Source organism: Eleutherodactylus coqui, chromosome 2, assembly GCF_035609145.1.
Source record: "Eleutherodactylus coqui strain aEleCoq1 chromosome 2, aEleCoq1.hap1, whole genome shotgun sequence".
Lineage (NCBI taxonomy): Eukaryota > Metazoa > Chordata > Amphibia > Anura > Eleutherodactylidae > Eleutherodactylus > Eleutherodactylus coqui.
In genome coordinates, this window is record NC_089838.1 from 64555709 (window position 1) to 64579056 (window position 23348).

The following is a 23348-nucleotide window of genomic DNA, read 5'->3' on the forward strand; positions in this document are numbered from 1 at the left end:
TGTGGTTTGTACAACATCATCTCAGACTGTGAGTCCCCTTGGCTAAAATGGGTGTTTTGCTGATTAGGACACAATCTAAAAGTTAGGGCCCATTCACACAGGTGTATGTGATTTGAGCCTGAAATTCTTGGGCGCAACTTACATTGGACATCACATAGACATACAAGTATGTGCTAAAGCCAATATTGCATCCAGCAGCACAGCTAGAAAAAGTCCCAAACTTCAAGGGAGCCGTATGAGTGCACGCTCACAAACGGATCCCTGACTTCCCGAATCCTCCAAGATAGCATACAAAATAAACCGCGGCCATGCTATGGCCGAAACGTCACCAGTTTTATGGAGAAGTAACAAAGGTGGCATCATAGGATGCTGAATAGCTTTTAAAGAATATCCCTGCGTGCTGCTCTGCGGTTTATTCTGTATACAAGCATGTGCTGTCCGGGTAGCTGGGGCAACGGACATTGCCTGTCCCACTCTTGTCCATGATACAGATCACAATAGGACATGCTGAAATGAAAACTTTAATTGGCTATAACAGGTCCACATGTTGTTTTTGAAATACACGTATGAGAAATACGTCTGTGTGAACGGACCCTTAGGATTTCCAAGCAGTAACCCCTTCTATAGCTAGACTTGACATATAGGGCTACCTCCATAAATAGAACATATTGCTTTCAATGCAGAATGAAGTTGCTGTTCACTTTCATGATCGCTTAGTCGTGTGCTGGAGCTCCACCAAGTCTCCTCCTTCCTCAAGACCTCACCGACACAGTGACCTACTTTTCAGAGAGAAACACAGAGGCAGGAGAGGGAGGGGTGGCGGATAGACGTAGGAGCTCAGTAGTCATCAAGTCACAAGCAGGCTGATCTCACATTCTGCAGACACATACCCGTAGCTCCTGGTGAAATACATTGCAGGTAAGTCTTCTTCTTCTTCTTTAACCATTCTATAGTTTATGGATGTATATTGATTTCCTACTATCTAAATTCATATGTAATATCTACAATGAGCTGTCAAGTCTTCAAAAAAGTAGGATTAGGTTGGTATTCTGTAGACTCGCAATGAAGGTTTCCCTCCTACTCTTGTATGCTATGCAAATATATATCTATCTATTCTTATGTACTATGTATGTGTTACTTTAGCAGTGTCTTCATCCATTTGTATATGCTTGACTTGTATGTTTTAGGCAGCCTACACCACCAGTCATTTCTATAAGAATACCGTACATGTTCACTAACTCAATCATTATATCCTGTACATAGAATGTGTATTGAGCATTAGGTATCAGATATATACTTCTCAGTATCTTAGGCTTTCCATGTGTTCACGTGAGGAATGAACACTACATGTGCTACCAAGCTATTAAAGTCATCAGCTCATGTATTTAGGGTCACAAATGACGCACTTGTAGAATCTTCATGGATTAAAAGGAGATACCTTTACAAGTATCTGGACCATGGTGACTTCAGGCTAAGAGGACAAAGGGGATTTGTAACTCCACAGAGAAAAACAAGGTGCAAGCTTACAACTTGGTTAATACTCAAAAAGGAATCCTAGGCTTGCAGGTTGTCTGTCAGGTTCTAGGAGGAGCAGACATTTTATTCAAGATGTCATTGTCAGAAAAGTGGAGCTGTCATGTATGTATCTATTATAAGTTTCAAATAATTAATTTCATTTTGTAGGATAATTTACAAAATATACATAAAAGTTAGAGTATTCTGCTGCCAGTTGTGGCATTCACCTTCAGAGCACTTTCACCTGGGCCGGGATTTGGCTGCAACATACTGCTGATTCTGCGGAAATCAGCACCAAACTCACATGTCTAAATGAGGAATTACAGGCGGAATTAATTTGTTTCATTTCTGCATCAAAATCTGCACAGAGGTCAAGAGGAGTGCCGTCTCTCACACCCCTTTGGGTGCTCTCCTTGTGGAGAGACTATACCGCCCCCCGACCCACTCACCCCCTAGGTGTCTCCACACATTTTTAGGGTACCCTCCTTAAGGAGAGACGAGACTCCTCTTGATCCATGTCGCAGGCCTCTCACCAGCCAAGCCAGAAACCTACTGCACACTGATGAGGGTCAAACACCCCAGAACAGCTCTCAGTGTATGGATTCTGGCTTGGTTTCCCATTCCCAATCATTGTTTTACAGGCTTATTAAAAAGTTGTACAATGATTTGAAGGAATGCTGTCATCCAATAGGTGGCGCTGCAGAGGTATTGTTCCATCTTCCCATTTGCATAAATCTGCACAGAGGCATGCACACTCTATTGCAGAATTTTCTGCATGTTGTGGTGTGTGTTGCAGCCAAATTTTGCCCACGCAAAAGTGCCCTTAATGGGTGAGAACCTCCTATGTGTGATAATGCAGGTTTTCCAAAAATTCATTTTTTTGCTGGAATAATCCAAGATGTGTCATCTTCATACACAGAAATATCTGCCTAGAATTAATTGGCCAATTTTATTTTCCAGAATCCTCCTGAGGTCTCTTACAGAAAGAGAATTAAAACTTTGCTTACCGGTAAGTCTATGTTACGGCTATACTGCAGTGTGTATATATACAGTTTATTCAAGGAAATGTGTCAAAAGCAGGCAATCTATATAATGTGTGTCGTATTTAAATATGCTATATACTTTCCCTAGGCCATCTATAGAATGCCTAGACATTTTACATAATGACAAGTTCTATTTAGTCACAGTCTGAAAAGAGAGCCATGAAAAGGCCTTTATTGAAAAACAGACATATATGAAAATACAACAAGAAATACAAAACTAGAAGAACAGAACTCTCTAACTGGAAAAAAAGAGAAAAAAACTGTATTCATATAGTGGTGTGCAGTATCTGTGTCTCCGAGTCCCTTGGGGGCCCCACGGCAGTGGGTGAGCCCTCCTCTGTCTCTCTCTCTTTCTAAGTAAGTCAGATTTTCGAAGCAGTGGCAGTCAGGGGGAAGGGAGGGGGGTAAGGAACTGGATGTGTCCTGACTCTTGTCCTAACACACCCCCACAGCAGACACTGCATCCCCGGAGACGCAGGTCCCTGTAGTGACAGGCTATAGGCAGCGTGAGGGGAGCCAAAGAGGACCCCAGACCCTACCCCATGCGGCGGTAGTGTTGTGACTGACAGAGAGCTAGACGTATCTGGCCTTGCATTCAGTCTGCGTGTGCTGTAGTCTCTGGAGTCAGGACTGTCTGTCAGTGTGAATGCAATGGTGCAGCGAGACAGCAGGGGGCTGGGCTGCCTGTATCAGTGGTGACTGACTGCTAGACTGTAGTAGCGCACCTTGGAAGAGGATGAGGGTTGGATTGTGGGACATTGGAAGATAGTGGTGGAGGGCCCCAGTCCACTGCTGGTAGGAGTATTTTATACTTTGCTGGTATGGCTTTTGAGATTGTATAGAGCGCCTCGGACATATGTGAAAGAGTCATCATTTCATACTTTGACGTCCCATTTTTGGCATTCTATACAAAAGACTCATTTCACACATTACCTATAACACACAAATATATATATATATATAAACTTCTTTTGTATTTATTTGTTTTAAATACTTTTGGTTAAATCATGTTCGACTGAAACAGCAATTAGTGATGGGTCATCATAAATGAGCTGGCAACTCAATATGAACGACACTAGCCGGAACCTGTCGCAGAAAGTAGCTCTTTTAATGGTTCTTAAATTGGGGTCGAGCAGCCACTTAGGCTGTTCTGTCCTCTAATAAGCGACTCTGTAGAGTTGAAGAAGGCAGAATAGAGGGCAGATAGGTGGCCCTGCCTGTCCCCTTCATAGTATGGCATATAAGCTATTCACTGAGCTTGTTCCAGTGTGCCGCAGCTCTGGAGAACAGCTGATCTATGGAGAGTCCAGGCAACAAACCAATTGCAATCTTTTATTGATCATGAGGATAGGTCATTCAAAAAAACATCCTGAAAAACATCTTCAACCTTCAAACATTCAACCTAGACTAATCAATTCAAAGAAATCAACTAATGATGAGCTATAATGCATAGTAATTCCCTCATCGACCCTGCAGGTGGTAAGGAGCTGCAGGAACCATTGACCTCACTACAAACACATGGGCGGGTGGTCAGCTGGCCCTGCACATTTGTAAAGGGAATGATTATGTAAGACATCAGAGAATATGTATGATAAACAAGAACACTAGGGATTGATTGGACGGAGAGGCGCCACATGAGGCAATTATAGGACTTACAGGAATGATTGTCATGCTGTCCTCAAGGATGGTGGAGAACATTCTGATATCCCTGCCTCTGCCCTAAACTACTATTGTATTCCAATTCGAAAGAGTCATAGCAGTAGTTAGAGAGATTACACATTTGTACTTTAGTCTTAGACTGTACTTCATGCATTTCTGCAGTTTAGATGTGCATTTTTGTTATGCCTTGATCACAGGGGTTTTATTATGTTAGTTTTGTGGAATTTATGACTCAAATATTTGTTGAAGGCCCTGAGCTTCATCTTGTAAATTGATCTTCTAGTTCATAGACTAATGTGTTTGGCACATCTGTAGCTGATGTTATAATTCCAACTATTATCATTTTTAAGCTGTGTTTTGCAGCATTTGTTACATGGTTATTTCATACTGCATCTTGCTTTTCATTATGTTTCTGTTACTTTGTTGTTTACTTCTACAAGACAAAGCGCTGTGGCACTACCGTAGTAGTAGTAGTTATGCATGACATAAATTTTCCAACCCCATGGAGTCTTTCTTTCTTACACCCCATCCAGACGGCAGTATTTGGTCAGTATTTTACATCAGTGTTGGGAGCCAAAACAAGAAGTGGATTCAAAATACGGAGGAAAGGCAAATCTTTTCTTCATAGTTTTTCTCTGTAGGTTCCACTCCTGGTTTTAGCTTCTAAATACTAATGTAAATTATTGAACAAATCCTGCTGTCTCAGTGCGGCCTCAAAACAGGACGAATGTCGGGAAAACGATGCCTGACACTCGTCCCCGCACATACTCGCACTCGTGCTGCTGCACAGGAGCTTGTATCACTGGCTTACAGTGGGGCAGCTGGAGGAGATTTCACTCCTCGCGCTCCCCGGCCCCTCTCCATTGAATTAACATAGCAGCCGTTCAATACTGAACGACTTCTATTTATACAGAAAGATAATTGTTCAGCACATCGTCCATCGTTTATGCTGCATGGATGATGAGCTGATCGTTCAGTGTAAATAGCAACAATTCAGTATTGAGCAGCCACTATGTTAAGTCAATGAGGAGGGGTGGGGGAGCACAAGGAGTGAAATCTCCTGCAGCCTCCTCGCCCCCCCTGCTGGCCACTCTGTGAGCGTGCCAGAGACACTAGCTCCTGTGCAAAAGCACGGGAGTGAGTGTATGCGGGGACGAGTGTCAGGCATCGTTTGCCCGACATTCGTCCCGTCTAAATGGGCCTTTACTCATCAAACTTCTACATATGTGTAATAAACACATTGACAGTTTTTTATCCCTTAAGTTCATGCTAACAACACATAAACAGCATGTTTCTGCACAGTTTCTGGACAAGCTTTATAGAGTGCTAGTCAGTTGATGACCTCCTGCTGGTTTATGGTCTTAAGGTCCTTTTACATGGAACAATTCTTGTTCATAAAATCATTCAAACAAGCAAAGGTGAATGATAAATGTTCAGTCTAAACGCAGCCAACGATTGAAGGATGGAAAATAATCGTTCATTTTTCATTTATCCTTCATTTTATGCAGGCGTAAAAACCCTGATTGGCTCGTTCACTAATCGCTCTGTTTAAATACCGATTGTTCAGTCGTTCTCAGTCATACAGCGAATTTGAAAGACTGAATGATTACTCAGTTGAACAAAACTGTGTATCTGCCTGTATAAACAGGCTACCCAAGCGAACAAGCTAACTCTGAAAGTCATTCGTTAGTTCAACGATAATCATTGGGTCTAAAAGGAGCCATAGGGTGTTTTGAGTTGCAGTGATTTATCGTTCGCAGACAGAGGTCGCTCATTCGCTCATGCCGACTGTTTATACGGGCAGATAAATGATTTGCTTGCAAATTGTTTAGTCTTTTACATTCACTGCAGCAGTGAATGAGAACTACTGAATGATCAGTATTTAAACTGAACAATTAGCAAACACGTCGAAGATGATTTTTATGCTTGTATGAAATGAACGATGAGTGACCAAGTATAATTCATCGCCTGGTGGTTGGCTGTGTTCACACTGAACGAGTATCGGTCAAATTCAAGTAATCCAGCAGTTTGTTGAATGATAATCATTCCGTGTAAAAACAACCTTCTTTCTCTGAGATTTGGCCACAGGAGGATTATAAGATTGATAGTCTTCACATTGCCTTTGTCTTCAGAGATTGAGTGAGCCATGCATCCAACTGACTTCAGTCAACAAATGGATTGGCTGAAGGACAGGAGAAATCAGATAACATTACCTGGATATAAAACCTACTGGACCATCAAACAACTGCTTTCCCTAGATAAAGGACTGCTTCAGGAACAGTTACTATGCAGTGAGTGGGGATACTTCTAGCATAGGTGGGAGTGCCAGGCAGCTAAATGTGGGGTACAAGAGGGGCTCACCACTCACAATGTAGTTGCCTATGAACAGAATAACTTTATTTCTGACAACAGTGGCAGGACCTTCCTGAATGGTCCTTCAGGTTACAGGACCTTGATCTATGGATGAGGTCCAACTAAAGGCTCATTTAGACACAACAATTATTGCTCAAAATTTGCTCAAAAGCCATCTTTTGAGTGATAATTGTTTTGTCTAAATGTGCCCATCTTTCAGTTTTCTGCCGAACAATGGTCTCAATTCAGCAGAACAGCTGATAAGACGGACCGCACGCTGTGTTCTGCCCTTATACTGCTGATAACAGCTGATTACATTGTCTCAGCTGTCAACTCTGCCAGCAGAACAAAAGGAATTCATTCAGAGAACAGCGGGCAGTCTTCTGAATAAATTCAGCTGCTCATAAGCTGCTAATTGGTACTAATATGCATTAGTACCAAATAGCAGATTATGCAAAATGATCGCTCAAAAGCCATCTTTTGAGCGATCAGCTGTGTGTCTAAATGGGCTTTAAGTCAGGTTGCACCAAAGTAATTGCCAACTCACTTCCTGTCCTACTGTGCCACTCTAGGTCTTTGAGAGGCTGTTTTATGCCACAGTTTACCCTTGCTATCACCATTTGCATGCTGTTTTATGTATCTATGAATGGTATGTCAGAAACTTGTATTTTATCTAAAGTAGCACACACATAGTGGAAGTAGTCCTCAATATTCATGAGCTGTGGGCTAGCCTTGCCCACACACTGGCTAGATCCACCTACCCCACTCTTCCGCTACTGATTGACAGCAGTCTCCTTATGTACAGTATTAAAAACATTATAATAACCACAGTTCATTGAAAGAAAATAGCCACTAATACTCTTTTAAAATGGGACAGCCATCACCCTCTTTTATTAAAACGGAGCATGCCCAGGGAGCAGTATTTGTGAATTCATAAGACTACATTACTTTAGAAGACTTTAAACCTGAAACCCCAATAGAGCATTCCTAGATTTAGTGCTAAAGGTTATAATAGAGCAAGGGGAACAAGGAGACAGACTCTACTTGCCCCTAAACACAAGAATATGGAAGCTGATCCCAGCCGTATCATAGAAACCTATGATGTAAAACACTAGAAAATTCTCAAATCTAATAGAGGTTCCCAATTTTATCTTTGACAGTCTTTCGAATACATACCGAAGGAGAAAAAAAAATCCCAAAGATCTGTCAACTTAGTTGTCTGCCCCCTTTAACTAAGGTGTCAGGACCGGGGGCTCGCGGGTTCCCAGGTGGCTGCCGTGCGGTGCAGGGGAGCCCTGGTCCCGGTTACCTCCCCTGGCTGTCGCGCTCCTCCTTGCCGCTGGGTTGTTAGGGATGTGGCGGAAGCCGCCCCGCGATGCATCCTTGGCACCATGGCATCTTGATCTCTGCCTCTTGCAGGACTGGGGGCGGGTTCCCCAGAGCTGCTGTGTGTATTCTGTTGCTGACAGTATTTAAACGTTTCTGTGTGCTCATATCCTTGCCAGTGTTAGTTTGGTCTTCAAACTGCACCCGTGCTTTTGTGTATTTTGACTCCTGTTTGACTCTCTGCTTTATGGACCCAACTTTGCCTTTGCCTGACACTTCTGTACTGCGTACCCTCCTGTTGCCGACCCGGATAGTCTGACTTGTTCCAGTGTGTGTGTCTGTCAGTCCCCATGATCCGCCTTCCTAGTGAGTGTAGTCGTCCATTTGTTGCCCTGGGGCAAGAAGGTAGGAACAGGGGTTGCAGGCTTTCAGAGACTTCCAGTATCCTGGACTCCAGTCCTGAAATAAGGACTCCGAGTTGTGGCTCTTTCTTTCCTAGGCCATTCAACTCTGCTTAAAATGCTGTAGAATAAAGATTATTCTTATTATTACTTTAGCATTATTCTCACTCCCGTTTTTAGGTACCGTATGTAATATTGCTTACATCTATGTAGTAGAACTGAATATAAAACTGTCATAGATAGTGGAATAGATGAACGGTTGAAATGATGGAAAGGGATTTACGTAACACATCATTTAATTCTAAACCAATCTGATTTAGCACAAAGGACAACATGAAAAAGAGACATTAGTCATCATATTTGAGCGATGTCTCATTTTGTCACATACGTGGTATTATGAAAGTAATGAAGGTTTTGTTCATTCGCTCTGCATCCTGAACAAGTGACGTTTTGCAAGTTGGGTATTGTACTTGGTAATTAGGTCGAGGTCGTGATTCAGTTTTGAATGTCTGCCGCTGCTGAACAATTTTTTGTAGACACACAATGCACCACTCAGCTTTAATTTGGACACTGGGAGCTCATCTAGAAAAGCTTTTTGTATTAATAATGCAACTTTCTGAGATAAAAATAGCCTGGAGACCCAATTCTTTAGGCACCAGAAGTTGCCTTTTATCAGTGTTATCTTGTAGTGAGCCATTGGTTTCATTCAAAAAGAGCAAATATCTTTAAGAATTGGTGAAAAGAGAAAGCAAATGTTTTTTAATATTTGAGTCTATGTAATAAAGGAAGGGATTTTTTTTAAGTGTGACTCTAAATTCAGTGTTTTGCTAAAATTATGCAATTTTAATATGCCTCCGTTTCATGTTCCTGATTGGCGCTCTTTTGAAGAGTGTGCAGTAAGGTTGGTTTTCTAAACTGCTGCCTGTGCTAGCTGTCACATGCTATCTAAGGGACAACTGGATATCCCAGGCGTTATGTCTTGACCCATTGCGAGTCAATATAGGAAATACACCACTGCATTAAGAAACTCAAACTGAGGGCGGCTCCAGACGACCGTATGCACAATTGCTCATGCTTCAGCACAGTGAGCGAGGTGGAAGAGGTAGATTTTCACTTGTATTGGCAGATAGTACTGTATTTTATGCGCACGCACAGCCTGTTCACATGCACACGCACCCAACTCCTCCCCCGCTGCAGTAATTTAAAAGACTATTTAGCCTAATGAGGTCTAGATGTGTTTTGTTTTTTACAGAATTGTGCATATTGATTGTGCACCTCTCATAGACTTCTATAGGGCGCAAATACGCTGGAATATAGAACCAGTGCTATTTTTTTTTAGTGCGCACCAAATACAGAAATGAGAATGAATCCATTGAAATCAATAGGTTCTATTCTCTGCATATTGGGCGGGCAAAATTTACGCACACGTGTACAAAAAAACATGTGCAAATACGGTCGTCTGAGAAAACCCTGAGGTGGAGATGACTGGAGGCATTGGCGTATTTATAGGGGAAGCAGGGATCGCGGTTGCGACCCGGCCCCTGAGCTGTGGGGGTCCACAGGTCCCCCTCACCATAGTGACGGCGCACATTGGTGTTTCAGGGGAGCTGCACCAATAAGCCAGCGGCGGCAGCAAGAAAAACCTGTGCCGCTTAGTAGGGAGCAGCATTTCATTAGTGAAAGTAGCAAACAGTTACCAGGAGGAGAAGAGGGGGCGGGGTTAGGGGCGTGGCCAGCAGCCGGTTTTAGTTTTAACATGTGAAGACTTACCACTGGCACCGATCATTCCTCCCACTCCTCCTTGGTAATGGCAGTGGATGGATGAAGCACCAGGGAGGTACATGTATGTAACAGTATGCCTATGTGTATATACTCTATGTGGTAAACTGTGTTCTGTGTATACACTATATATGTGCATATATATATTGTATGTGTACAGTGTTCTGTGTATACACTGTATATTTGCCTGTATATGTGTGCATATACTGTATGTATACAGTACGTGTACACACTGTATATGTGCCTGTATATGTTTGTGTATATACTGTGTGTACAGTGTGTGTATACACTGTATATGTGCCTGTATATGTGTGTATATACTGTATGTGTAGTGTTCTGTGTAAACATTGTATATGTGCCTGTATGTGTATATATACTGTATGTGTACAGTGCCTGTACACACTGTATATGTGCCTGTATATGTGTGTATGTCTATAGGGCTAACAACACTGTCTTCTGCACCAATCATGCTTATGATGCTCTGAGTTCAGCTCTGGAGACCCGCGGTCAGGCTGGGACGCATTTCCAAAATCTGTACATAAAACAGATGGCGCCGAAGACAGTGTGGTTATTCTTTGCCAGAAGTTCATTCTAGTGTGTACCGGAACGGTGGCATCACCCGTAACAAACTCTTTCCCTGTTCTACAATCTATTGGGCATCCCTTTCCTAGGGGTGTCCGGAAGAGGCCCAGCGCTGCCCTGACCTTGGCTGCGTGCATCCCTCCAGGAGGGAGGGGTGGGATGGGGGGCCGAGCTAAACTTTTGCACCCGGGCCCCTGAACCTTTAGTTATGCCCGACTGGAGGTAGCAAGTGAGTACTCTTTTAGGTGACTATATCAATGAGAGGCTGATATGGGATCAGCATCTGTAAATATCCTCACTTGAGAAGTAACCAATGTTATAAAAGGTATCTAGTTTAAAGAAATCTAAATTTAAAAAGCCACTCACAAGTTAAAGGGAACTTGTCATCTATAAGCACCATGAACTAAGTTATCGTGTTTATAGTTTCGGTGATGTAAAGTCCGGGGTCCTGTATCTAATATTTACCCATGCTCTGATTCCTGCGGTGTCCCCAGGCAAAATCAGCATGCCCACATAGACATAAATCTGAGTGCACACAGACAGCCTTCTGAAAAGATTCAAGCTGGCTGCTTGCTGACTCCACTGGAGGACACTGTAGGAAGAGAGACCAGGTGAGTATAAGACACAATATTCTAGATGCGGTCTGACTAAGGAAGAGTATAGGGGGATAATTACTTCATGTGATCGAATTCTATATTTCTAATAATACATCCCAGAATAGTGTTTGCCTTTTTTGCTACTGCATCACACTGTTGACTCATGTTCAATCTGTGTATACCCAAGCCTTTTTCACATGTGCTGTTGCTTAGCCCGATGGCTCCCATTCTGTATGTGCTTCTTTCATTTTTCTTGTCCAGATGTAGGACCTTGCATTTCTCCTTACTAAATACTATTCTGTTAGTCGCCGTCCACTGTGCAAGCATGTCCAGATCTTTTTGAATCCTCTCTTTTCTCTAGTGCTAGCCATTAGAGATGAGCGAGCACGCTCGGATAAGTCAGTTACTTGAGCGAGCCCCGCTCTTCTCAAGTAACTGCATTCTTGTCCGAGCGTGCTCGGGGGGGGGGGGGGGGTGAGCGGGTGCTAGCAAGGGGGAGGGGGGAAGAGAGAGATGTCTCACTCTCTCCCCCGCTACCCCCTGCTGCCGCCTTGAGCACTTATCTGAGCATGCTCGCTCATCTCTATTAGCCATCTCTCTTAGCTTTGTGTCATCGGCACACTTGTATTTTCTATGGCCCAGCATCACTGGCAAGGACTGGAGATGCTGCGGCATACATGAGCCCACCAGTCATGTCTGCAGAAGACAAAACAGGTGTGCAGTGCAGCACCTTCTCAGCAGTGATGGTACATCAACAGGGAAACAATAAACATAAAGGGGTACACAAGAACATTATAAGGGGAGAAATTAAGGTTACAACCCTTTTACGCACAAATATGATAAGTCTGATGGATGAATTTGTGTTTGGCAGGTTATAGAAGAATGTAGCCAGTGCATACATTGCCAGCAATAAAGTTTGGTCAAAGCAAGATTATAATTCTGCATTGTTTTGGTTGGGCCTCTTAGTTCTAGTAAATTGCATAATCATATCTTTGCAGAAAATATTCAGGCTAAGGACCTTCTAAAAATGGTTTTGCAGCAAAAAGAAAAACAGTAACTGATGTCACTGACACCCTTCTGGATGCAAATCCCTGTAGCTAAATATCGAAATGTAGTAGAAAGTCTGCCCAGAGGAGTGCACTTTGATGCGCAAGTGAGCACATTTGGATGTGATGTTTGACTATAGATTGTACCAGAGTTTTGTATTGACCAGAATCCTGTTTGGAATAAACACATATTGTTGGTTGGCTCATATAAAAAAACAAAAAAAACTCCAAACTCCAAAAACGTTGGGACGCTGTGTAAAATGTAAATAAATATGAAGAAAAAAAAGACTGCAATGATTTTGAAATCTCATATAACCATATGTTATTCACAATAGAACATAGAACACATATCAGAAGGTGAAGGGAGACATTTTTCCATTTTATTTGAAAAAATTGACTCATTTAGAAATTGATGGCAGCAACACATCTCAGAAAAGTTGGCTCGGGACCATGTCTACCATTGTGTAGTATCCCCTTTTTATTTTTATAACAGTCGGTAAACGTCTGGGAAGTGAGGGGAGATTTCCAAATCATTGCACATTTTTCTTTACATTTTACATAGTATCCCAACTTTTTTGGAATTGGGGTTGTACTTGGTGTTTTAACCATTCAAAGAGATTTGTGTCTTTCAGGCTGCTTTCACATCTGGGTCAGGGGTTCTGTTTTCCTGCTCAGTTTGGGGAGCAGGAAAGGGGAATCCCCTTGCCGAATAAATCTGTCTTTTGAGGGAACTGAGCAATTCCCAATGCACCTCATTTACAATAATGGGGTGTGTTCAGTTTCTGCTCCACTGCCCAGCGCTTTACCAGAAGAAAAAGGAACGGAGGTTCCAGTGCAGATGTGAACCCGGCCTTACATACTGTATATACTCGAGTATTAGCCGACCCAAGTATAAGCCAAGTCAATAAGTTTTACCACAAAAAACTGGTAAAACTTATTGATTCGAGTATAAGCCGAGCTATACTTGAGTATATGCTGGGTAAAAAAAAACAAAACTCCATACTCACCTCCTAGCCGGCGTCTGTGTCCCCAGCGGCGGTGGGGCAAGCTGCTAGAATCCTCCCCACTGTCCTCTCTGCTCGGCTCTGTCATTTCCCGCTGTCAGCGCTGTGGAAGAAAGAGTTGTGATTGGATCGAGCTGCGGCCAATCACAGCCAGCGCTCGATCATTCACAGCCAATCACAGCACTGACGGCAGGGAATGACAGAGCCGTGCAGAGAGTACAGCTGGGAGGATTGTAGCAGCTTGCCGCACCGCCACCGGGGACACAGATGCCGGCTGGGAGGTGAGTATGGAGTTTTTTTTTGTTTTTTTTTAACCCTTCCCTGACTCGAGTATAAGCCGAGGGGGCTTTTTCAGCACAAAAAAATGTGAAAAACTCAGCTTATACTCGAGTATATACGGTATGTTAGTGAAAGTATGGTTTGTTGTTAAATGTGAGTATCTTCTTCTAGTCTAAATATTTTCTGACGGGCTTGTTTTTATGGTATTCATCTGAGGTAGGAGGTCAAAGTGGACGGATGCTGGTGAATGCCCCATGGCAGCGGCTACCTCAGTTCATTCATCAAGTACAAGCTATAACTTGGAAGCATTTTTTAGGTAAGAAATTTGTTTCCCTTTTTGGAAATACACTTCTTACTCTAGGGAAAGAGGAAAAGATGTGCTTATGGTGTTCAACCCTTGAATTACTGTAGTCTAAGGTGAATTCAATTGTGCTGAGTATTTTTATGTATGTGGGTTAAATATTCTGTGCTGATTAATGCTTAATCGGTAGAGCAATGTTTTGTTTATAGAAGTCAAAATGCATGCATGGATTTGGCGTACGGTTGGCCTCGTTAGTTTTTACCTACTGCAATAATAGTTGATGTCTTTAAGAAAAAGTATTCTGCAAGCAAAGTTTGTTTTTGATTTTCCTTAACTATTTTTATTATGCTTTTGCCCTCTCCAGAATGAAACGAGGTCGACTAACTGTTACGATTGACAGCCAAGTTGTTGAAGGACCAAAAAGAATAAAAAAACAAAAAAAGGACAATCTGTCACCTAAACTTCAGTACTCTCAAATGCAGTCCTGTATGCTGGACTGGGGAAGTCTGCCACACCACGTAGTCTTGCATATATTTCAGTACCTCCCACTTGTTGACAGGGCTCGTGCATCATCTGTTTGTCGCCGTTGGAATGAAGTTTTCCATATTCCCGAGCTATGGAGAAAGTTTGAGTTTGAACTAAACCAGCCGGCTACGTCATACTTGAAGTCTACTCACCCTGATCTCATCCAGCAAATCATTAAAAGACATGCGGACCATCTTCAGTATGTTAGTTTCAAGGTATGATTCGTAGCACTATAACGAGTAGCCATTGTTGGACTGGGATACATAGGGCACACCAGTGGAATTGGTTCTGAGGACCCACCTTCCATCTATGCAATAATGCATGTTCAGTTTTACTGCTGGAATATCATTGAATTAAATTGAGCAGTTTGCAATATACTAACAGCTTTTCTCCTAAGTTCCTCAGATATTTAGTACATCAATATGGCTCACAGGAAGCTAAATGAGAGCAGAAGGTGATAGGCAAATTGTATATACACAGAAACGATAGGAGAACAAAGTTTACTACATGGATATGGTAATAAAACCAAACGTACAACACAGATACAAAAACATTAACCAAGCTTATTACATAGATACGATAATAGAACTAATCTGTTGTATAGATACTGTACCGAAACCTAGCTTACTACATAGATACGGTACCAGAATGCAAAGTTTACTACATAGATACCATAACGGAACAAAGTTTATTACATAGGTATGGAAAAAGAACCAAGCTTACTGCAGAAATACGATACCAGAACAGAACCTATTGTATAGATGATGCCAAAACCAAGCCACCTACATAGATGAGATAACAGAGCCAAGCTTATGTTTGTGTCTGTCAGAAGAAAAAGATATCCACTATCAGTACTGCATCCCCTTATTTTGTAGTGCACCTTTATATGTTTGAAAACATGGTGTAAATCTAGACTAAATAACAGGTAGAAAAAATATAACCCAAACATCTGAATACCTTTTCACACACATATAGGGTACGGCCACATGAGGCCGATCCATGAAGGATTTTCTGTGAATCTGCTGAAAATGCGCAGTGGTAAAAAAAATGCACCAAGTGATGTGTTTTTTGCTGCAGATTTGGTTGCAAAAGTGCTGTGGATTTGCAACAGATTTCATCCTTTGTATAGTAAAGGGCAAAATCTGTACTAAACTTCACATAAATCCACATCCTGAGGGTTCTGTGTGGATTTTTTCTGAAGCATATGGATGAAATTTGATTAAACCTCTTCCACATGCTTATACATTACCAGGAGTAATAACAGAAGAATTGTTATGTCTTGTAGAATATAATTATTCCTTTTCCTCTTTAAAGAGGTTTTCCAGACAGTTTCCGCTGTCAGTGCCAGGATACATCGGGGTCGGAGTGGAAGCCGCTGCTCCGACCCCTTTGTTGTGGCCGCTGCTTGTAATTGCAGGCTTGGATCCCATTGATTTCAATGAGAGCTGTACTTGCAATTGCAGCACCCACCACTACAAAGGGGTCGGAGCAGTAGCTTCTTCTCCAACCGTGGTTTATCCTGTTTCTGATAGAGGGTGCTGCCTAGAAAAACCCTTTAAGGAAAGACCCCTATTCCCAATCCCCCTAGTTTACTAATTCTAAGTGCCACATGATTCATTGTATTCTGTTGTTTTTTTCAGGTTGATAGCTGCACAGAATCAGCAGAAGCAGCGTGCGACATTCTCTCTCAGCTCGTAAATTGTTCCATTAAAACTCTTGGGTTAATATCAACGGCAAAACCCAGTTTCATGAACGTTGCCAAGGTAAAAATAACAGAAATTATACTGCACTTTATATTTGTAGATTTGTATTAAGCATAGATGACTATTTTGTGTATTTAAAGATAACAATAGCGGACTGTTACCATGGTAATGCGGGTCATAAAGGCTCTTTGTGTAACATCATGCCTCTGTGGGAAAGAGAGAGACAGGCACAGAGCTGTGCACACTATGGCAGAGGCTTTACCTTCTGCTTTGTGAAGTGAATAGTGTTCCTATATGAGAAGCAACCCCCCTTTGCAAAGAAAAAACTATGGTCACCTTAATAAAGTACCTTTTTTCAGCCGCAGCGACCCGAAAACAACTGTAGTACCCTCTCAGTGATGTAGCTATAGATGGGTCACAGTTATGACCCAAGGGCGCTCACAGATCCCCCAACACCACACCACTGGTCTTCTCTCACGTTGCCTATTCTTACCTAGTAAGCCATTGTAAGCCCTTGGTGGTCCTTCCCTCACAAAGCTTCGACACTCCAAGACCACAAAATGTAGCTAATGTACCATATTCTCAAAAGACCCTGCTTATGTTTGTTGCAGTCAGCGAGATTAGACCCAGGCAAAAGTATGGACACCCATATCATTCTTATGGGGGCAGCAACCGCCATTGTTCTCAAGTTTAACGGTAAAAAATATGCTGCTAACATACCCACTTTCTTTTAAGGAAAATTAAACATTTTCTGCCTCGCCATGAAAATTACATGGGGTCCTAGCAGGAGGAAACCCTTTTAACTACTTAACACCAGGACATGTATTTACATCCCAGGCACATCGGGTTAACATGGTACGGGTTCAGAAGCTGAGCCCACTCCATACACGGCCGCTGTTGAGATCACGAGGCGCCATTTGATTATCATGACAGCCAGGGCCCTTCTGGAAGGCCCCCAGGACTGGCATGTATTTCTGTTTATTAAGACGAGCCTGTGAGTGGTTTTTTTGCAGGCCAGGGTGAAACCACTTGTAAGGCCTCAGGTGACAAGACCGTTCATCTAATCATGCTGCAACTCTAATCATTTGCCTATCTGCCTGAGATGTAACTGCATGCCGTGTTTTGCATCAAAATGACAATTCCTTCTAGATGCTTCATTTTTTTCTTCTTTTTACAAATAGTGTACATATAGAAACATAAGTTGGTTAAAGTGGAAATCATACAATTTATCACAGCAACTTGCATACTGGTGGGAGTTCTTCCACCCTCCAGACATTTCTTACTGGATAACAGTAAGAAATAAAGTGGGATAGAGACAATACATGTACATTGCGCCTGTCCGGTTGCTGCAGCGTATATGGTTTTACAATGCGTAGTAGAGTCACTTATTATAGGAGGAGCAGATTCATGTTCCGAACATTTGTAATTGCTAATCACTTCTTCATGACACTAAAAACCTGTATAAACCTTAGCTTGTAGAAGTAGTAACAATACCTTCTCTGTTTCAGTCCCATTTCGTGTCTGCACTCACTGTAGTCTTTGTCAACTCAAAGTCACTGTCTTCAATAAAGATTGACGATACTCCAGTGGATGACCCATCGTTAAAGGTTTTAGTTGCAAACAACAGCGACACCTTGAAGCTACTGAAAATGAGCAGCTGCCCTCATGTGTCCCCTGCCGGTAAGATATAGTAGTTTCTATTACTCACCGAAGCTAGAATATTTTTTCCCATTATAGTTGTATCGCATAATTACCATTTTTGAAATTCTTATTCTATTTTATTGGTGGCTTTGTGCTGTCTTTCCTAAAACACACCTTAAACTGTGTCTATCAAAATACATCTTTGTACATATCATGAACATGCAGTGTATAGTATGTACAAGGAAAGCTTCCAGCGCGTATGTGAAATATATGCACAAGGCGTTGTTTACTCAACGGATGCCAACAGAGTGTCCCCTATTGGCATCCACCACCCATAGGTATACTTAGATTTCTTAAATTGTATAGAAAAGCATTGTCTATTGAGCTTTTCTATGCAGAGACCTATTTCTGGTTATATTTGACCTAAAACTACATCAGATTTTCCCCCAAGTTCTAAAAGTAAATAAAAGAGAACTAAATTAAACAAATGAGTCAGAAATATAAGACTTGGTCAATTATTTGAGACAAATTATCTAATATCACATGTCTGTGTGTGCCAAAAGCATGAGAACCCTTGCTTTCAGTATCTGGTGTGACGCCCTTGTACAACAACAACTGCATCTTAAGGTTTCCGGTAACTGTTGATTAGTCCTGGACTTTTAGACCATTCCTCTGTACAAAACAGCTTCTCCTCTGATATGTTGGTGGGTTTCCTCCCATGAACCACTTGCTTCAGGTCCTTTCATAACATTTCTATAGGATTTAGGTCTGGACTTTGACTTCCAAAACTTTAACTTTATTCCTCTTCAACCATTCTTTTGTTGAATGACTTGTGTGCTTTGGGTCGTTGTCTTGCTACATGACCCACATTCTCCTGAGATGCAGTTCACAGACAGATATCCAGACATCTTCCTTTAGAATTTGTAGTACAATTCAGAATTCATTGTTCCTTCAATGATGGCAAGCTGTCCTGGCCCAGATACAACAAAACAGTCCCAACCATGATACTACCACCACTGTGTCTCACAGATGCTATCAGGTTTTTATGCTGAAGTGCAGTGGTTTTGCTTCTCTAGACAATGATTGTCTTTTTGGTCAAAAAGCTCTATTTTTGGACTCATCCATCCAAAAAACATTGGCTTGTCCAGGTGATCTTTAGCAAACTGCAGACAAGCATCAAGATTCTTTTTGGAATCGGCTTTCTTGTTGTAATCTTGCCATGCAGGCCATTGCTATTCAGTGTATTCCTGAGGGTGGACTCATGAACATTAACCAATGTGAGAAAGACCTCTAGTTGCTTACAGGTTACCTTAGGTTTCTTTGTGATTTTGTAGACTATTATATGCTTTGGTCTTGGCATGATTGTTCTCAGTCGACCACTTCTGGGGAGAGTAATAATGGTCTTCCTCCATTTGTACGCAATCTGTCTGAGTTTTGGTGCAGGCCAAATCTTCAGAGATGACTTTGTAACCTTTTCCAGCTTGATAAGCATCAACAACTCTTTTTCTGACGTTTTGAGAAATCTTCTTTGTTCGTACCATCATACATTTCCACAAACGTGTTGTGGAAATCAGCTTTTGATAGATTCCTGTACTTTAAACAAAACAGGTCGCCCACTCACACCTATTTGTCAACCCATTGAGAAAAAACAGCAGACTCTAATGTCACCGTCAAATTATCTGTTTGTCCCAAAGGTTCACATACTTTTGACAGTCACAGACATGATATTGGATAACTTTTCTCAATAAATAATTGACCAAGTCTAATATTTTTGACTCATTTATTTTATTTGGTTCTCTTTATCTTTTTACTTTTAGGACTTGTGTAAAAACCTGATGTAGTTTTAGGTCAAAAATAAGCAAAAAAATATGTAAAATTCTGAAGGGTTCACAAACTTTCAAGCACCACTGTATGTAGTGCTGCTGAATTATATACATACATATATACACACACACACACACATATATATATATATATATATATATATATACACACATATATATACACATATATATAATATATATTACATACACGCTCTGAATGTGCAGCATGCTGTAGGATCATAGCTTCGGTGTACATTTGAGGTATTTTATTTATGTAGGGGTTACATGGCTTAGAAATATTAATACATGCTGGTCTAAAATGATGATTCTTGTTTTATTAATAGGGATATTGTGTGTAGCTGATCAGTGTCATGGACTTAGAGAACTGGCCCTGAACTACCATCTTCTAAGCGATGAATTACTCTTGGCTCTATCAACTGAAAAGCATGTCCGTCTTGAACACCTTCGCATTGATGTGGTCAGCGAAAATCCAGGTCAAACACAATTTCACACCATAAAGAAACAAAGCTGGGATGCCCTTATCAGGCACTCTCCAAAAGTCAATATTGTTATGTACTTCTTCCTGTACGAAGAGGAATTTGATGCATTTTTCCGAGAGGAGACTCCCGTTACTCATCTGTATTTTGGCCGGGCTGTGAGCAAGGCAATGCTAGGTCGTATAGGCATGAACTGTCCTCGACTGATTGAACTGGTCGTTTGCGCAAATGGACTTCAGCCTTTGGACGATGAGCTGATTCGTATAGCTGACCGTTGCAAAAACTTGACTGCCATTGGCCTTGGAGAGTGTGAAGTATCTTGCAGCGCATTTGTTGAGTTTGTAAAAATGTGTGGGAGAAGACTGACACAGCTCTCTATTATGGAGGAAGTACTTATTCCAGACAACAAGTACAACCTGGAGCAAATTCATTATGAAGTTTCAAAGCACCTTGGAAGAATGTGGTTTCCAGATATGATGCCAACGTGGTAGACTACGAAGTCTATGATTTGGGATGTGTCTTACTTTTGCTTGCTATGCAATTTTGAGTTACATAGGCCTAGTCGTATCTACAAGCCAAAAAAAAAGTCGTCATTTCAAAATCAGATTTTACTCCAATATCACATATAAAGCTTTTGTTTTGTGATAGTACTGGGCTAGTAATGTGGTTTATAATTATACAGCTGCCATGATAGCTTTATTATTGTGCCTGGTACTCAGTGACAAATGGACACTACTAGTTATTTATATTTATTATATGCTCCGAGAATCATTTTAGCAGAAATGTAGCAATTTTAGGCACAGGCCATTTAAAGGCTTCATAGCAGATTTTTCATTATAACATGTCCACATACAAGCTACATTGTATAGAACAGAATGTATAGCCCGATTCTAAAGCAATACCCAAGGTCCACAACCCACTCATATTGTACCACTGTGTAGGATATCATGTTATATATGGTCTACTTGTACTATTGCTGTTCCCTACTGCTTAGAGAGCCCATGGGAGACCAAGCTTGGGTATTTGATGGAAGTGTTCGACTACTATTGCATTGCTAACGGCATAATATGTAAATTCAGTATAGAAAAATCAGAAGAATGTTACTAATCAGAAACAGATAAGTGAGAAACACTCAAGTTTTTGTAATTTCTCCAAAGTAGACATATTGATGTTAGGTCATACCAATGGTTAATTTAATTTACTATACCAGACTAACAAAAACAATGTTGCCAACCTTTACACTATTATCATAAGAATAGCCCATCAATAGTAGATTAGAGGGATTCACCAGGTCGAAGACCTACTGTGTTTGTGGAAACACATGGCTTCCGATCCCACTGCAGTGACCAAGGTGGTTGTTGCAGGTGGACCCCTACATCCATTGAATAACACATGTGGCCCAAGATAGTGGCATATGCAGTGTGTTTAATGGAGGCCATGGGTCTAGCCACGTGTCCCTGTTTGGACCGGCAACTTTGTTCAGGAAAGGCAGAATTGCTTCTTATAGACACATTAGTGCTACTCTGAAGACATCAGGCTATTAGTAAATGCCTCGTTTCATGTTTTATAGTCAATCAATTAAAAAAAAAAAAAATATTATAGCATTCCTGTAAAGAGAGGATTTGGCTATTTTTTCCCACTAGAAGCCATTTACATTATTAATCAGATCTTAGAACCGAGGAGGCCGGTGTACTTTAATATCCAATGGAAACCCGTACATGCCAGAATGGCTATAATAATCCTTTGTATTTTCAAACTGGTCGTCTTATCTATTCAACAGTCAAACCAGACATAAAACAATTGTGTTAATTTATATTAAAGTGTAGTAGTTTACTATAATTTTACACTAACTCTGCAGTAGAATGTATGTATATAACATGACAGAAGTAAATGACTTGCAGTGTCTAGTCTATGGTTTCCTTTGTATTTGCCTTTTGTAATGTAAAGAGTTAAATGTAAATAGATTTTCAAAGTGTTGGATTATATTAAGATATTAACATGTATTCGCTTTTAAATGAAAACTTCATTAGGGGTGGATAAATGCCGCAGGGTAGATGCAACTCTATTGAATACAGAGGCATCCATCATACATAGACCCCCCATGTTACATTAACTGATCCCATCCATGTGACTTTTTGTAGAAGGTAGTGAGGGGAAACACCTCTCGATAGACTACCATAGTCTACCAAGCCATTATATCCTGCAGATAAAGTGTATACCGCTGTATCCCCACCCTGACAGAACTTTTAGGTCTCTGGGGGGTGAAATGCCATGAAGTGGATAATATGCATATATGCTAGGAGCTTTCCTGGCTTTTGAATTATACACGAGTGTGAACATATGAAAACTTAACTTAGTATCTGTAAGCCAATAATTGGAAGCTGCAGGGCTAAAAAAATAAATAAATAAAATAAAAAATTGTAGCTCTTCCATATTTTGGACTCACTCCTTGTTTTGGCTTACAAAGACTGCTGTGTGAATGGGGTCTTAGAAGTAGGGGATCGGATCTGATATTATGCTGTCCACAAGCACCACCCAGTTGTCTGATAATGCTACTAAAAATTATAAGTGGCTGTTTCTAACTTGTCTTGGTTCTGTGATAACTGCAGAATGACACTGTGATATCCCGATACTTGTATATTTACCGGGACCCGTCAGAACACTGGCTATTTTGTATAAATGGTATCAACTGTAAACCGTTCCTTCATTCCCCCCCCTCCCCCTCCAATTGTAGGTTTGATTCCAGGCAGCTGCCTCCCTTCTCAGGACTCATCATCCTTTACACAAAGTCAATTAAAAATGCTACAACCTATTCATCTGTCACTTCCTTAGTTTTTTCTATGTCAAGTTAGTAGAGCAGTATCTCAAGATTATCGTTGTGTCCCCTTGGTGGTTCCAAGGTTTACATAGAAATGTACACCTGACACGGCCTTGTACGATGTAGGCCCATGACATCACATGTGAGCATTGAGACAACGTGACCACAATAGTATGATGGCAAATGCACCAAAATTGTTAGATTTTTGTACATTTGCAAATTAAATTCTTAACAGGCTACTACTGAAAACTGCATGCAATCTTTGGGCCTCCAAAAAGGAAGGGGGGGGGGGGGGACTACACCAAGATGAGGCGTGTTCTTTTTCCTTTTTCCTCTAAACATGTATGAGAATTCTCATCTGCGATGGATAAAGATAAGCAAATGCTTGTGCGAGCTGTCCATGTGGTGTCCGAGATGCTTGGGCACTAGGCGCTTTCAAATGGGCGAAAAAAATCACA

General features: G+C 41.3%; 1 protein-coding gene across 2 annotated transcripts; it reads left to right on the forward strand.

The window, feature by feature from the left end:
- Positions 1-796: 796 nt before the first annotated feature.
- On the forward strand, positions 797-22884 carry LOC136611441 (F-box/LRR-repeat protein 21-like). 2 transcript variants are annotated; one of them, XM_066591069.1, is made up of 7 exons: positions 797-918; positions 2476-2524; positions 13803-13898; positions 14248-14623; positions 16049-16171; positions 17620-17791; positions 19920-22884. In XM_066591069.1, the coding sequence occupies exons 3-7, from the start codon at positions 13837-13839 to the stop codon at positions 20561-20563; spliced, it is 1377 nt and encodes a 458-aa protein (XP_066447166.1). In that variant the 5' UTR covers positions 797-918; positions 2476-2524; positions 13803-13836; the 3' UTR covers positions 20564-22884. The 2 variants fall into 2 exon arrangements, with proteins under 2 accessions (XP_066447166.1, XP_066447167.1); XM_066591070.1 differs by lacking the exon at positions 13803-13898.
- The last annotated feature ends 464 nt before the right edge of the window (positions 22885-23348 follow it).

Coding starts and splice junctions, on each gene's coding strand:
- LOC136611441 (XM_066591069.1), top strand. CDS start 13,837: ATGGCAGCGGCTACCTCAGTTCATTCATCAAGTACAAGCTATAACTTG. Junction 13,899..14,247: donor AACTTGGAAGCATTTTTTAG/GTAAGAAATTTG, acceptor TGCCCTCTCCAG/AATGAAACGAGGTCGACTAA. Junction 14,624..16,048: donor TTCAGTATGTTAGTTTCAAG/GTATGATTCGTA, acceptor TGTTTTTTTCAG/GTTGATAGCTGCACAGAATC.